Source organism: Liolophura sinensis, chromosome 5 (assembly GCF_032854445.1).
Source record: "Liolophura sinensis isolate JHLJ2023 chromosome 5, CUHK_Ljap_v2, whole genome shotgun sequence".
Classification (NCBI taxonomy): domain Eukaryota; kingdom Metazoa; phylum Mollusca; class Polyplacophora; order Chitonida; family Chitonidae; genus Liolophura; species Liolophura sinensis.
The window spans coordinates 12,840,729-12,857,247 of NC_088299.1; the positions used below are offsets into that span (position 1 = coordinate 12,840,729).

Genomic DNA, 16,519 nt, shown 5'->3' on the forward strand with positions numbered 1-16,519 from the left:
TCCTCACAACATCTATTGCATACTTGTTACACATTGAAAATAAGCAAACCAGAGCAGACAAAGGAAGTGGCCTTAAGGTCCGTTCTCACGATGTGATTCGTCGTATCAACTTGTACCATTCGACTTCTAGTGTTTGACAAGAATCGCATGTGACATGGTCGCATGAGGCTTGTATCGAATATCGCGTTTTTCTCGTTCATGCTAAGGTCAGGTGTTTTGTTTGCACGTGATGAGTGGTTTACTCTAATTTACATGATTTGTATTTTCACATTAGATCTTTGACAGAGATAGTAAGCAATAAACTGCTCGGTTTTATGGATTTCTGTCGTCTGCCTCTGCGGATAAGGTTGTTGACAGGCTTGGTAACACAAAGGGACGTAACTTCTGGAAAGAATTGAAGAATTGATTTGATTGGCCAGCGAATGCGATTTGTAGCACGAAGATAGAACTTTCTCTTTTTCTTTCGACTAGCTCACAACTCGTTGAATGTGACAAAGGTCGAAACCATTCGGGTGTTCTGACGCTTCGACTCGGTTGTACGCTACAAGTTGGTACTACAAATCATGACGTGAAGGTGCCAGCAACTGTCAGTCGTGGCTAGAGCCAGTTTTGCATTTTGGGGTGTACAATTCCTTACACAGAGGCAGGTTCTCCGCTTTAACACAGGTACTTTTCTGGCAAAAGTGCTTTATTCGAGCTTGATGTGAGATTTAGATTTACTCTGTATCATATGTGTTAAGAACCTGTTAAGAACTAACCGATATAAAGTAATACAGCATAGAGAGTTAAACTAGATAGCTGGCAAATGATCACAGGTAACCTTTGAAGCACGGCCTCCTGGATGTTTTCCTGAGTTAAGGTTTTATTATAACTGTTCATGAAAATGCACCAGTAATGCCAGTAGCAGCAATTTTCATGCCCACTAACATCATGGATTAAGCAGATTTTGGTAAAAAAATGTCACCGTGGTACTAATTGCAATTTTTTAGGCGTCGCTCGTCTAGAATTACTCACACTGCCGTGTTGTTATCAAATGTAATGTACAAAAGCATTAAAACACTTTGGGGCCAAGCTTTGGGGATGTTGATTCCACCAGCAGAAGTTTGATTAATACAAGGGTACAATATAAAAGAACACAGTTTCGTATAAGTGAAACTGTCTTAAGTAGTTATGTAACAATACACTAAATAGGTAAATACTTTGTTCTGTGTTGGCTGACTGAGGGATTGTATGTGGAACTGAGGCGATGGTGTTGAATCCTTCACAATTTCCGTATAACAATGTTTTCGTGTATACCACTTGACTAAGTGTATGAGTCGGAAAAGCTTTTCAATACTTAGATTACATGTGGCATTAGGTAGTAGGAATTTCACTTGATCTGATTTAGTAGAGCCCTGTATTAAGGCAAGGAAATCACGGTTAGAAACACTGTACATTCGTTACATCGCTCAAAGTCCTGTCCGTCGTCACATTTTCCATGAGGACTTCACTTTTTGGACAATATAAGATTAAGAAAACTCATCAAGAAAGATACCAGCACTCCTCCGACAGTCAAACAGCCTAAATATTTAAATAAACAGCTTAACACATTGAATTTTTGATTGAGTTTCCATGGTGAGGACATAAGAAAGGAAAAAAGACCAATAGAAAAGTCAGCGAGAAGGTTTAAGACTGGAGGCAAATGGGGCAAAGCTAAGGGCAAACTATTATCGTCCTTCGACGTACTAATTTAAAACCACAACTTCTTGACTCGATATGGCTGAAATATTTGTCGACGTGGCGCAAAACTATAACCACTTCTTTCATTCAGCTACATGTTCGTATTTATTAAATACCTGATAGAGGGTAATCCCCAAGCCACAGGCCTTCGGTCAATTTTGAAAAAAAAAAAAAAAATCAAATGAATGTTGTCTATGTTTCAGTGGGAGTAAGTGAAAATATTTTATCCAGGAAGTAGAACGTTTCAAGTCCCAATCCGATTTATGCTCGGTAATGCTTCTCTTCTACAAGTAAAAGGGAGTGTTTGGGTAATCCATAGATCATATACTGAGTTTACCAGAAAGACATTCCTGTATTTCTTATATTTCAAGAAAACCATTTCTAGAATAAAAAGGGCAGAGCATGAATCTCTAAAGTTTTAAGGGTCTTTTAGTTGGAGGAACATCCTGGTCCTAAGAGATAACCTCATTTCCTCCAGGAATACATTCTATTTCAAAATCATATACACAGACAAAGCATAGGACTTCTTTGATTGGTTGCTGTCTTTTTATTGAAGAATGATAGGTTTGTTTCATTTTGTACAGGAGAGACTCAAAAGCTGTTTTTAAGCAGAATACATTTCTTAGTGTCAGGAATTTCTAATAAAATTCCTTTAGAGATTGTTGCATATATGCTGTCTTTTCAAGCGGATATTTTCAATGAATTATACAGTCCTGTAATATTTTGCACATCGTTATTTCTCACGCGTATACTTTGAGATATAATTTACTCCTCCAGGGTATATCATGAGACAATTTCATGTTTGAGACATTATTGCTACGCCGCCGCAGTAACAAAGCATTATCCACAACACCTGTCAACATTTGCCTTAGCAAACACAGTTGGGCTTACACACATTTCCACACTTAGCAACTGGTGTCTGTACGTATATTTACATACTTTTAATTATTTGTTCCAAAGGGATTTAAGGAATCAACTTCATGGTAAACGGTCTTCTAAAGCAAGATTGAGTATCACTTAAGAGCGGTTTGAGGCAATGTCATCGCTATTGTCTTCATCGTCTAGTCTGCCTTGCGATGAACTTGAGTCCCTCTTGGCAGGGTGTATTCCGTACCCGCCGAGCGAGTCAAAATAGGATTTCTTGTACGGCACATCGAAACCACCCAGCGAGTCAAAAGCGCGTTTAGCGCCATCAAATTCATCCCCCTGGAAACTGTCATAAGGTACTGACGCTTCGCTATTGTCCACTGCATAATCTCCTGTTGGTTCAGAGCTTTTCTTATAAGGGACATCTAGCCCTCCAAGAGAGTCGAAATGCCGTTTTCCAGGATGAATAGCATAACCACCAAGAGAATCAAACTGGCGTTTTCCCGGGTGAATCGCAAACCCTCCGAGAGAGTCGAAATGGCGCTTTCCTGGATGGATGGCATATCCACCTAACGAGTCAAACTGTCGTTTTCCAGGGTGAATTGCGAAACCTCCCAATGAATCAAAATGACGTTTTCCTGGATGGATTGCGAATCCTCCTAGCGAATCAAAATGGCGCTTTCCTGGATGGATGGCAAACCCTCCGAGTGAATCGAAGTGTCGCTTTCCCGGGTGGATGGCAAACCCGCCAAGAGAATCAAAATGACGCTTTCCAGGATGAATTGCATATCCACCCAAAGAATCGAACTGTCGCTTACCAGGGTGGATGGCATACCCACCTAAAGAATCAAACTGTCGTTTTCCTGGATGGATAGCAAATCCTCCTAGCGAATCAAAATGCCGCTTTCCCGGATGAATGGCAAATCCTCCCAGAGAATCAAAATGGCGTTTCCCGGGGTGGATGGCGTGCCCACCTAGAGAGTCGAACTGTCGTTTGTAACCACTGTGGACGTCAATGCCTCCAAGAGTGTCAAATCCCCGCTTTGAAGCATCGCTTGGGATTTCCACATCTTCGCCATTGTAATCATTTAGGTTGTCTTCATGTCGCTCTCTCAGCACACTCAAGAGTTTCCCCAAATTTGTCACAAAACTGGGTTTTGTTTCTGGAAGACTCTGAATCTCATTCTGGAAGTACAAAACAAATTATCAACATTAATGGAAAGCACAAAATGTTCGCACAACGCAAATGTCAATTCAGAATGACTTAATAATATTCCCAACTCCTATTGTTGGAATCCGGATCAGTGCTCATGCGTTAGTCGTCATTATTCAGATATGTCAACCCAACACATCTTTGCATGCCAAGGTTTTCAATACTTGTATCAGTCTTTATACTGTTGCATGTTACAGTCAACCACAGGCTACTAAAGGTCAATTTTTCGACGTCATAGAGGAGTTATTAAACTGATGCGAGTTTTTAAGGAGACAAGATTCTATAAAATACAAATGTGCTTGTATTTTATACTACTGATCGCCACACCAAATAAACCAACAAAAGACAATAAATCATGATAAAAACCTCTTTTCGATCGTATAAAATTGCATTCAGTTGTAAATCATTAACATTTTACAAGTTAACTTAAATAGCCCACACTTTCACTGTTAATCTTTCTATTTATCATTGTACAGTAAACAACATGTAGGGTCTATCCCAGAGACGCTATAACGCCTACATTCTTACCTATTTTGCCATCTCATTTAATCTCGTTAAGTGTATTAAGTGAACCGCATCTATCAGTTTACGGCTACGTGACGTGAGAGGATTTCAGAAGTTTGACTGTGCTGCTACTCGTATTAGGTGTAAGGTATCGGAACTCTTCTGCGTCAGACTCTCGTCAATAGACTGATCCAATAATATTTCAGGATTAATATGCGTCAAATCATAAATATTCAAAAACTTCGCACACCTTTCTCCAGCATAATTTCACTGGATCTCGAAAGGTCCACCCGTGATATATTAAATTACGCTGTAACTGTGAGATATTAAGTCCTGGATAATTGATGCTCAACGCTTCTATTGACCATTGTCGATTTAAACGTCATGAGGCATAAGTTCTACAACGATAATGCTTCCTATTATCTCTCATTACAGATACGTTCGATGTCATTTACATAAGAGTTACTCTGTTTTGTAAAGGTCGTTCTGAGAGCAAACTTTGATATAAAAGAATATTTATGTTCTTTTAACGCCTTGTATAACGCCTTGTATACCTATTTAAGCGTATCAAAGAAAACTACAACCCTAATTAAAATCATTTCTCAGCCGTGTTTTGTTCAAAGCACTCGCTATGTTCCACGTATGCTTGGTAATACAATTTTTATCAATGCATATTTCAACGACCAATTTACAGAGGACGAATATTCTCCTATGCTCCATTTCTTAGAGAGTCGCCTATATTCAGCGATCTGTATAATCAGTTATACTCACTACCAAAATTGCCTTTAGCCAGTGTCACGTAACAACCCAAGCTCTACACATTGTTACGTTGGATGTTTGTGTTATTACAAATAAATTGCAGTTAGAAAATATTTTTTCTAATTCATAATGTTAAAATCTCTAAGCTTAGTTTCGAAACTAAGCGCCCATTGACGTCATAATTATTCACAAACAAGTTGCATGCTGGACGATGTGCGTGGAGAGTAATTTGTTTTACAGTGGCTACACCAACAAGCCGTTTGAACAAGCTTCATGTAAGAACACAGTCTATACTATTGTCTTAAAGAATAACTAGATCGCTTTAATTACCCAGAAACCCCGGCATGTTAATGCACGGATATCATCAGAACTATTAGGAAGACATAAATAGAATGTCTGTGTTACAGTCTTCTATTCCATAACAAATCAATGCAATATCTAGTGGGCAAATCAGAATGGTTTACTCAATGGATTTAATTTGCTGGGGGGGGGGGGGGGATATCATTGAAATGGGGGGGGGGGGAGCTTTTTTCCCAGGAAAATGTTTCTTTCAGTGAAGAAATATATTGTGTACTTGCAATTGAGAAGTTGAACGGAGCCTTCAGTCATTTAGTGGTTCGTTCCAAACCACTACGGCAAAAAGAAATCAAGCCTCCAGCAAACAAATTGAACAAATAGAAAGTTCTGTTCATGGTGAAAAAAAGAGATTCCCCCATAGTGCCCACATACACAGAGTATGGATACACACGCGAAATGGTCATATATAACTGGACATCGTTGTGAAAAACCAAGAAAGAGAAACAAAAGTTTATCGAGCGTTACACGGCGACAAGAGTCAAATCCCTGAGCGTAACAAAATGTCTTTTACGAATACGATCAATACCTTGAAATAAAAAACGTGTTTTTTTTCTTCAACAGACAATCTTACAACAAGCAGAATAAACGGTGTTTAAACTGCAAATATGTATGCTGGTTTAACGGAGTAAGACGGTTAGTAGTGCAAATACCTAACAAACTCAGATGCAGCTGAGGGTAGATCGGCTGTGGCTTGAAAAATGGTGGTTTGACTGAAGTGGCAGTGTGTCCTCTTGTTTTCAACTTAAAAGAAGAACGCCCTCCTATTAATGAAATGGTTTCAAAAACGGCGTAAAAACACCTTAAAAGTAACAAGTTTACATGCATGCAAAACATGTGGTACATCTGGTCGGAATGGAATATTAACTACTTTAACAAGTGAGGTAAAGTAATAAGAAGACGACCACAAAAAAAATCCCCAAAAAGCCGTTATGAGGAACAGATTGTTGTGGATGATAACGAAAAAAGTTGTTACATCGAAACGCCGTGCAAATAAACATAGAAACCAGCAAGATTTTACGCGTGACTGCTTCTCTTTTCAGTGAAAACAGAGTAAGTCACAGTAGGCGTGACATCACTATATTAAAGTCGTTACATGTGCAGCAGTTCACACATGTGTAAATTGTTCCTGCTGTATTATACTGAACTTTGTCTGAATTGTGGAAGGGGCATGGGGTGAGGGTTGCCTTGTTTACGTAGCAATTATGAACCGTTTAAGGTATTATATTGCATATTGCGTCACTGAAGATGTCCTTCCTGAACGTGGTTACTTTCCTATTGTTTATAAATAATGGCTTTCGAGCTAATACTGGCATACGCATTATCTCGGGTTTCCAATAATTAATCCCCGCACTCTAACTCTATTGTGACTCTGTAAACATATCTTGTCTCCATTTCGAGCATGGTATAGTTTTTGTGGTCACAGCAGCTTAAATCCTTAGAGAGTTGTGGTCGGTCTGCATACGACCGGGCTTCAGAAATGACCACTTCACCAGACAATACCTTAATTTACCATTTATTGTCTTTCGTTTCCGAACTGTACTCTACACTCAGTAGTGTACCTTTATCCCTTGCTTCACTGGAAGGAGCGGGTTATCCTACACCAGGGCTGTTAATCGATCGCTGCCTGGGGGACTTATTCATCTGGGTTTATTGAAGGCACTTGCTTTACATGCGTTTAATAATGTATTACCGGTGTCTCGATCTCCCCTGGCTGGGTAAGCCTGTGCGACATCACATCTCATGGACAGAATAACTCTCATATTTGTACTCGACGACATCCCTATCACCTTTCTGCATAATACCTCTGACAAATGTTGACCAATAGGAAAGTGTAACTCTTCACTTTATGTCCTTGCATTTCGGTATTTTATATGTCATCATTAGGATACAATATCGACTAGTATACAACATTGTAATAATACCTAAAATTAAACAATAATCTGAAAAAAAAAAACACTGACGCATGAATAATATGAAAACATTAAAAACGGTATTTCGAAAAATCTAAGAAAGATGTTATAAAATGAAATCAGTTTACCTGCATTTTAATGCACCTTGCATCCTCCATACACGTTGTAAGGCGTTACTGTTGGCCGGCATAATTAAGTACAATATTTTATTTAAGCTAGATTATTACTTATTGTTTTACCCTAAAGTATTCCTTAATTATCTCGAAAGGAAAGCTTGGAAATTCCACAGCAAATCACACTTAATATTTAGCCTCTACTCTTTGAGTTTGTACTTTACATGCAATAGAAAAGCCGTTGGCATGTCTAGCTGACACGCACAGGGTAAGATACGAAGTTCTATAAAGCTCAGTCCAGTACCTTAATAAGGGGAGTTTTTAGGGAATTCTTATAGACATCGATTATTTTCTTCATGTCTACATTCTTCGTTAAGGCAGGCAATGAAAACGATCTTTCGTGAGCGAATCACTTGTAGCTTTGCTTGAAGTCACCCACCTATGGTTGTCTTATTTGAGCCTTTAACAGGTTCAGTAATAAATGCTTACGAGAATAAACTAGAATTTACTTACGGCTAACAGGGTTACATACATGTAGGTAAACCAGTAATGTTGTCTATAGTTTTTAAGCACTATATTATATTGTTGAGTTACTCGGTGTTTGTTCAGCTCAAGACGAAGATGCCTTTTTTTCAATTTATTCACCTATCATCATAACGGATACATTTTCATACTTCTATCTAATTGCGTATAATGTACCGTTAGAATTTTGGAATAAAATGTCATCAGATTACATCGACGAGAAATTAATTAACACATTTACGTATAATTTCGGGTATTGATTAGACTTGCTGTTCGATTAAATTTATCACACAACCACACTAGACAGGCTACTTGAGGCAAATAATGAAACTTGTAGGTTTAACGTGATCCATCTTCCCCTTTATGGTTCCGGGGTAGTTTTTCTTTATTACCTTGTAGGTCAGGCCAAATGAAAAGTATGTCTGTGTTGAATAACGAAAAACGGAAAATTGAGTCTAGAAAATCAATACACAGACTAATTAATGCACTTACGGTTTCTTTTTTTCTCTTGAAGTTCCAAGAGTTACATTTTACCAATTTGTAAACGCTGCGTCAATGGGAAAAGAAAAACGATGGGAAACCATTGAGTAATAATCCGGAAACATGTTATCAGTGGGTAATGCGTTACTCAAGGAAGAATAGCACAAGGGATCGATTGACGTGGCTCTCGTTTAGGTCCGCGCTAAAATCCATAGGATGAGCAGGTGTCATATCAGCATGTTTCTGCTACTCTGACACGGCCTTTGTCTTGGGGGCGAGATTCGCAGACACGCTTTGGCCTTATACCCGTAAAGAAATGGCCCTAACAGAATTTATTGTACCAAAGTGATTCTTGCACTTACGCCTAATGCGGTTCGTTTTAATCGCCGCCTGGGTAATAGAGACAACGTCGTAAGAGTGAAATCTGAGACCTCTTAGTGCCAACAGTGCTCGCTTTTGTTACCCAAAGACGACGTTGGACAAGTAAAGCAGGCGGAGACATTCGAGGACTGATCAATAGGCTCGGCGTCTGGTCGGAGAAATTTCTGACAAGCAACGACGAATTACTAATGTACGATGTGCTACATGTGTAATGCCATCCTTTTGCGGTTTAAAATGCTGCTTCCAAAACCAGTGATGAAATTGTTTTAAGTCGGTATTCAATTCATCTCAGGCAGAGCGTCTTTAGCTTAACCCCATCGATACAGCCCCATACAATACAGGCCTCTGTCGAAGGAAGAAGCTCGTGAAGCTTTAGAATCAGACAAATATATTGTTCTTGAATTGGTCTTTGGACAATATATTGTTCGTGATATGGTCTTTGGACATATATATTACTGGCCATATACCCTTTCGGCCCCTCAGCCTAAAAGGATGTCGTTGACGGTTTAACTGTAATTACAGGAAAGAAGACGACCAATGCCCACGTGTTGTTATCACTGAAACTAGATTATTGTTACCAAGGATGGGTGATATAGTAGATGCACATTAAGTTGACCTACTCGTATACATATACAAATTCTCCTTTAATTTCCACGATCGAGAGCAAGTCAGGCAACACGTACTTCACCGTTGCATGAACACGTTCCTGTGAGGTAAAGAGGAAATACGTTGATTACAAATGGCCAAATGGTGTTCTGAAACGGCGCCATGTTGCATGGAAGAGCCTAAGTCGTGTTTATTAGACTGGCTATGACAAAGTGGAATGTTCAATTGGGTAGATTATGATTGATCGGAGTTCAAAGCGATCTTCACGGCTCCCCTCACCAGGGGGCGCGCGCAACGAAAATTAGATCGATATACGATTGGCTAGCTGTAGGAAAATTTATTGTTTTCTGCAAGGCTACTTACGGCCTTCGTACATTGAAGAACTGTACCATAATGGTACTTGAACCAGTAGATCAGCAGATTATTGCTGTTTAACAAATTTGTCCCGACCGCGACGCCTGTAGGACTAGATTGGCCATATTTGAATCACTCAGCACCACTTGAGGAGGGTCTGATCCCTGGGCTTTTGCTTTATGAGACTCTGTATCCTGCGATTACCTTGACACAAGGCTGCCAAATCTGGTACAAATAACACAAATTACCACTATATAGCGGACACCGGGATACACATAAGACACACTGAAGTGAGCCAGCGGTGTACATGTAAAAATTTTCTATGCATCAAACATTTTTTATAGAATTTGGTACCACACACATTTCTATAACATGCTCTTTCTGGCTGTCGCTTCATATGCATGTTGGTCGCGTTTGTCCGCCTGTGAAATTGTCTACACCCTACCTTTCAACATAGGACATTCACTATGTGATGGGTCTAGGTGCAAGACGACATAAAAAGATTTGAGGTCGAATATTTGGCGAAAATCACCCTTATTCTCCGTCAATATCAACAACAGAAAAAAAAATGTCTCCGAAGCAAAGCCTCTGAAAACAACATGTCAAAATAGTTACACGTGTTAGTTTAAATTGCCTTTAACCTATGTAAGATGTTTTCATCTTTGTGGTTATCATGGATCATGTTTTATGTCCACGGTTAGTTCACCAATAGTTTTTTTTAAACTTTTGGCTCCAGTCATGTTTTTTTAATTTGATTTCTTTCATTCTAATAACGAAACTTTATATATAAATCATAAAGACGTTATAGAACCCAGAACCCATGAAGAATTCATGATAGGAACGATACTTTGCAATTACCAATCTCACAGATTTAGACGGATGCCAAAGTGAAGGAACGCCATATATTGGACAAAAGAATGCTTATCAAGTCTATCTTTTAAGTACACATGGGTGTGCACAGTGCCTGGATCAATTACTATTGTGCTAGTTTTGAAATCGCCGTTCACATTGGCTTTTTAAGAGGATCTGAAGAGCTTTCTTTATGTGATCTTGGAAATGCCTTACATGAATTTGAGAGCGTGGGTGTTTTGTTTGTAATTGTTTGCTTATTTTGTGTGTGTGTGTGTGTGTGTGCGTGCTCGTGTATTTGTCTTTCGTCTGTGCCACTCAATATTACCATTTTCTTGGAACAATTATACTTCGTTCAAAACTGCAGAAGAAAGGTGCTTTGTTAAAACAATGTGTTGCTATATTGTATCTAAGCATAGAAAATATATATAAAGTTTATCAAGAGCATTCTCCTGGAAGTAATCATATACGTGATGGTGACCTCTCCAAGCAAATCTCTTTTATGGTAAAAACAACAGATTTTCTTTTTGAAGTCTTTCCTTAGACCCTGGATAATTGGGGAAAAAGACAACATCCAACAAAGAAACATCCATTAGATGTGCAAAAAGGGCGCGTTTATTTGCGCTTACATGATAAAATCATTAACTTCGTGGCACTTTAGGGCTTTGAAGCGTAGTGTTCAACTGTAAATCAATATAAAGATGGCATGTGCAAACGACGTGTGTCTAACAAACCCCACGATCAAACAATATCTGAAAGGTTAATTGATTTCCCGGCGATTAAATGGATTAACATTGAAATAAAATAATAATAAAAAAGAAATCATATTTGTTTTCATTGGAATCATGGGATATTTCGCATACATCCTTTCAGTGCAGTTAACTTAAGTTAGAAGGTTTGTTAGGTGCTCGAGGAAGAATGTTGGTTTGCTCGCGGTTTTCTCCATCAATAAACCTGATCGTCGTTAATAGCGACAGACCCGAATAGCACAGTTGGTAGAGCGTCCGCTTTGGGAGGGCTAGATCCAGGATCAATGCTGGGTCGAGTCACACCTAAGACTTTAAAAGAGGAAGTTGTAACTTCCTCGCTTGTCGTTCAGCATGAAAGGTATAGTGCAACGACTGGTTGACCCGTATCAGTATAATGGCTCGGGCGGGGCGCATTACTTGCCTTCGGTAAGTCGTCTCAGTGAAGGAGCACTAGATAAAAGAGCGGTGGAAATCTGTCCTGCTACAAGGAGGCACATTACATATACCCTAAGGATTCCTTCGTCGTCATATGACTGAAAAATTTTTGAGTGCGACGTTATATCCCAAGCACTCACTTACTGGTAAATAGCGCACCGCGTGGAGCACGGCGTAAAATCCCAATCAGATAAAAAAAATTAAGTAGACATTGCAAATACATGTGATGTCAGTGCGATAGAGTCGAATTCAAAATCATTATTATTTGTAACTCTGAACAGATTTGTTGTCCGAACATGTTAAAATCACACTTTATTACATCATGGGTGACGCAGGCTCACGTCTGGTTGTTGGGATGGCTGATGTACCACCAGGCTATATATTCCATTCCTGAGGACTGCCTAACCTGTTATTGCCGCATTATTTTTATAAAGGATTCGAGTTCTGGTCGAACGATGTATCTATCGAACGCCACACCAAGCACTGAGCACAACCGTTTGGGATAGACATCACCACGATCCCGAAATGTGTAGGCACATTCATAGACATACGGCAAACTCATATATAAGCGATATAGTCGCTTGACTTGATGTGTGTGTCCACAAAAGCTATGACCAAGAAGGCGGTATTTATATTAATCATAATAAATGAATGTCTGTCAGGCAAGCATATGAACTCCCAAAGTCATCCCGCACAACCGATTCGAAGTAGGACACTGACCTTTCTGTTTCATGACCTATAATTTTCCGCACCACTGGTTGGTGTCTTTGACTGAGAGGACTGAACGCTCTATGATGCATTATAGCTGAGGATAATGAATGGACCGACGCGGCTGATATTTCGATAATGTGGAGGGAAGTGGCCAGGGAAGCAACTGTCGACAGACCATACAAACTAACATTATTCCATAGTATGTTTCTTTCGGGAAGGAGGGGGAGAGGGGGCGGCGTGGTGGTGGTGGTGTTCTCATGGTATAGCATGCGGGCATGCGGACTAATACGTTTACAGGCTTTCTATCCAAGCCAGGTTGACTGACTGGTCGACTGACATCGATCTATGCATTGATTGGTTGACTTGTAAACAACTTTTGCTGAGAAGACAACTTAATTACCTTCTGCTCCAAAACCAAGATCAAATGCAACACCAATTAACTACGAGTAGAAGTTGGTAAACCTAATAATTGCGATAAACAGGTGTCCAAGTCCTTTAGACTTCTGTGGTACCTGACGCAATGGACACCAAATAGACACTAAACATGGTATTTATGTAAATTCTATAAAAAACGTCAACATGTAAACCAGGCGAGTGTTTTATTAATAACTGGATATGATATTGCTACCATAATTCACATTTTGCTCTACCAGTCAAAATTGCACCACCCCTAGTCCATAGTGTGTTTTTATGAGACCCTAAAGGCATTCATACTATTTATCTGTCAGAACGAAAACTCTTATCATTATTCCACATTCACTCTCGCTGCTCATAAGAGGGAAAAAAACAGCATTAGTAGGTAATAACGCACATGAGAATCATGAACAATACCAGCAGGCGTCCTTTCCGCAAATACCCCACTGAGACCACCAGCATGTGAGTTGGACGCGTTAGGGAACACCATTGGTGTCCTTGCGATGATCATGTCTGCTGTATGGTATACAGTCACTGTCTATTTCACAAATGTGCAAGTTCTAAATTGCTCATTTATTTGACATATCCATTTGCACAAAAAAAACAACTGACTTTTTACCATATTATAAGAATAGGGATGTCATTCTTCATTTGTCTATAACAGGTCACGCCATTGTTTTTATAGTGACATGCTGAGTGTCAAAATTTAATTTTCATCTTTGGATGCAAAGAAGGAAAAACTGAACTAAACTAAAAGTGAGGTAATACTAAATGACCATCTTTAGCAGAGGCCTATACATCTGTTGCCGCTGTATTATTTAACCTCTTTGCGACTATTGTGTTTTTTACTGTCCTTTTACAAAGGGGATATATAGTGCCAGCAGAACTCGTACGCTGTGGCCTTCGTGAGGATAATGGTGTCAGTGAGTAAGGAATGGTCAAGAGGAAAGACATTTTTCTTCATTGGTGTCGGCTCAACAAACCTTCGGTAGTGTAGATAAATTGAACGCCTGCTGGGACGATCTGTAGGGAATATGGCTTTAAATTTCCGTGACAGGGAGAAGTTTTATGGCGGTACACCCTACCAAGAGCCAGCTCTGTTTCCTCGATCAGAAGCTGCAGGAGGAATATAAGCTAGCTAAGAAGAACCCTTATAAACCATTCGATATATATTTACATGCCGGGCCCAAGAATTAATGTTGGAGGACGGTTTTCTTTCGAAATGTGGGTTCCTTACAAGTTATGCATTTGTATGCGACCCACACGTTTGGGGGAGTTGTATATATAACTGTTGTGACCAGATATGCCCATTATTCGATAGTTAGTCATGATTAATGGATGGATGGTGTGTTCATGCCTGTACTTAATCCTCGTCTTTCTGTTAAATCCTAAAAGTTATAGGTCTCGACTTTTTATAAGAACACAGACGTACGGCGGTAAGTTACCTCACACACACGCGATTGAAAGTTACTAGACAATTACGGTTAACACTAAATCAACACGTCTGTTTGCTTTTGGCCTTTCGGGTTCAAAGAGTATTGGCTTTGTTATTCACTGGAGTATTCTTTAACGTTGTACTCCAGAATGTTTTAGCGCTTATACCGTGTCGGTCAGTTTTAGGGTTGGGAAGGACAGCAATGATTGGCCAGGTACTTTTCTTTTAAGCATTATTTTATTCAAAGAGATGACGGAGCAGGTTCGACAAACGGGCAGAGCCTATATAAATGTCTGTCCATACTGACATGAAAACTGTACCCAGACCAGTGAAATTATTTATCAAACTGCTTAAGGCTTAAGTCAGATATAAAAACACAGCTACAATTATATTGTATCGCCCCAGAACGTTTAAAATTTGTACACAGATTCTTTACTGCAGACCAATTAATGTACTAACCACAATTTGAGTTCTTTCCTGTTTTTGGCTTTTTGAAGGTCTTGCAGTTTATGACTTAAGGCTTAAGTTACTTGGTAATTTCGGGACCAGGAGTAGTATCTGCCACCCCACTGGTTAGGAGCCAGTTGATCACATCGCCGGAGGAGAATAAGCTAGCAAGTTCCCTATATACATGTATTTTGTGCAAGGGTGCTAATTTGTGCCAGAACAGCATCAGTTAGCTCAATTAAGGAAAATACAAGGCCATCAGAACACCAAAGGAAATGAAAACGAAACGAAACAGATGATGAATTCAGCGTTTAAATACAATCATTTCCGTAAAAATGTAAAACAGTGGGTATTTTGTTTTGAAAGTCGACGGAACGAAGAATTGCTATCTGCGAATATATTGGTCAAATTAATTGCGTTATATATTCCAGTTAACCCAGATTCATATGGTCGAATTCGGGGCAAATAAATTGATAGACAACTGGGTCGACCATCAGACGCTATCATTCGATTCATGTTTTTTACGGTCAGGCCTGCGGTCACTAATCTTTCTTACTCACTAATTTTGCTTCTCCTTCATTAAGTCCAGATCAATGTAGGAAATCTGGATCATGTATGAAGATAAGATGAATGCATTTGAATTAGAAGATTAAGTCTGTAATTAACCGTAAAAATTGACGGTATTATCATTGCATTGAGCAAAGTATTTTATATGTACTATATGTGGGGAAACTTGGGTCTAACGGAAGCATGGTTTAAATAGAGCTCTGAGGTACAAAATAAAGATGTAAAGCTCTCCCAGGTTTTTTGTACCTCCGGATTCTTTAACCACCATACCTACATGTTTTTGTGACGAATTCATGATATCTAAACTGATTATTTATTTATTTATGTATTTATATGTTTATGTATGTATTTATTTATTTATTTATCTGGCGTTGAGCGCTGTATGCTGGATTTATGAGTGGAGAAAAACAAGCGCTGCAAAGAAACTACCAACCGTCGCTAGGTGTGTTAAAGACCTCCTAACTTGAGGCCGCATTCTGGACCTGTTATGCGTAAATCCTCTCATGAAATACGATGGCATAACTAACCATGCGCCCAAATGGCAGTTTAAACACAGCCCCTGACTCTGGGACTTTAAACGAAGGACAATGGTCTGAACCTGAATAGCCTTCGGCAGTATACATTACCACAAATGCATTCGGGTCTAATGATAATAAAGGTTATCTGCGACAGCCAGGTCGACACCTCGCATTGCCGTACCCAGCACAAGCTTACGTGTAATGCCCTTGAGCAAGGCACCGAGAACAGAACGAGGACTTATCTCTGCTGAACGCGATCAAACCAGTGACGCCGAGACTCACGATATGATTGAAACAAATGCTGAATCAACAATGAATTATTTGTCAATGAGAGACACAGTATGACACTTCATAACGTGGGCTAAACAGCCATAATACCGTTATGGTTACGTGGGTAAAAACGACCAGATAGATACCGTAATTTGACCAAAGGTGAAGATAAGACAAAGCATTCGTGAGATGACTCATTGTAAGGCAAGTTTAACCAACATGCAACGAGCAGAGATACTTTTCTTAGGATACTTTATACTTCTGTGAACGGCTCGAAGTAACTATCGTGGTTCTCCAACACTGTGAACATATCAGGTGTAATGTCTTACATTTAACGAA

At 39.4% G+C, this 16,519-nt stretch overlaps 1 protein-coding gene across 1 annotated transcript in view; it reads right to left on the bottom strand.

Annotated features, from left to right (window-relative positions):
* Nucleotides 1–2,250: 2,250 nt before the first annotated feature.
* LOC135465845 (feeding circuit activating peptides-like) overlaps nucleotides 2,251–16,519 on the bottom strand; it is a 59,006-nt gene continuing 44,737 nt past the window's right edge. Inside the window, exon 2 of the mRNA XM_064743208.1 lies at nucleotides 2,251–3,771. Within this exon, the coding sequence (XP_064599278.1) occupies nucleotides 2,737–3,771 (1,035 nt within the window). The 3' untranslated portion in view covers nucleotides 2,251–2,736. The remainder of the gene's footprint in view (nucleotides 3,772–16,519) is intronic.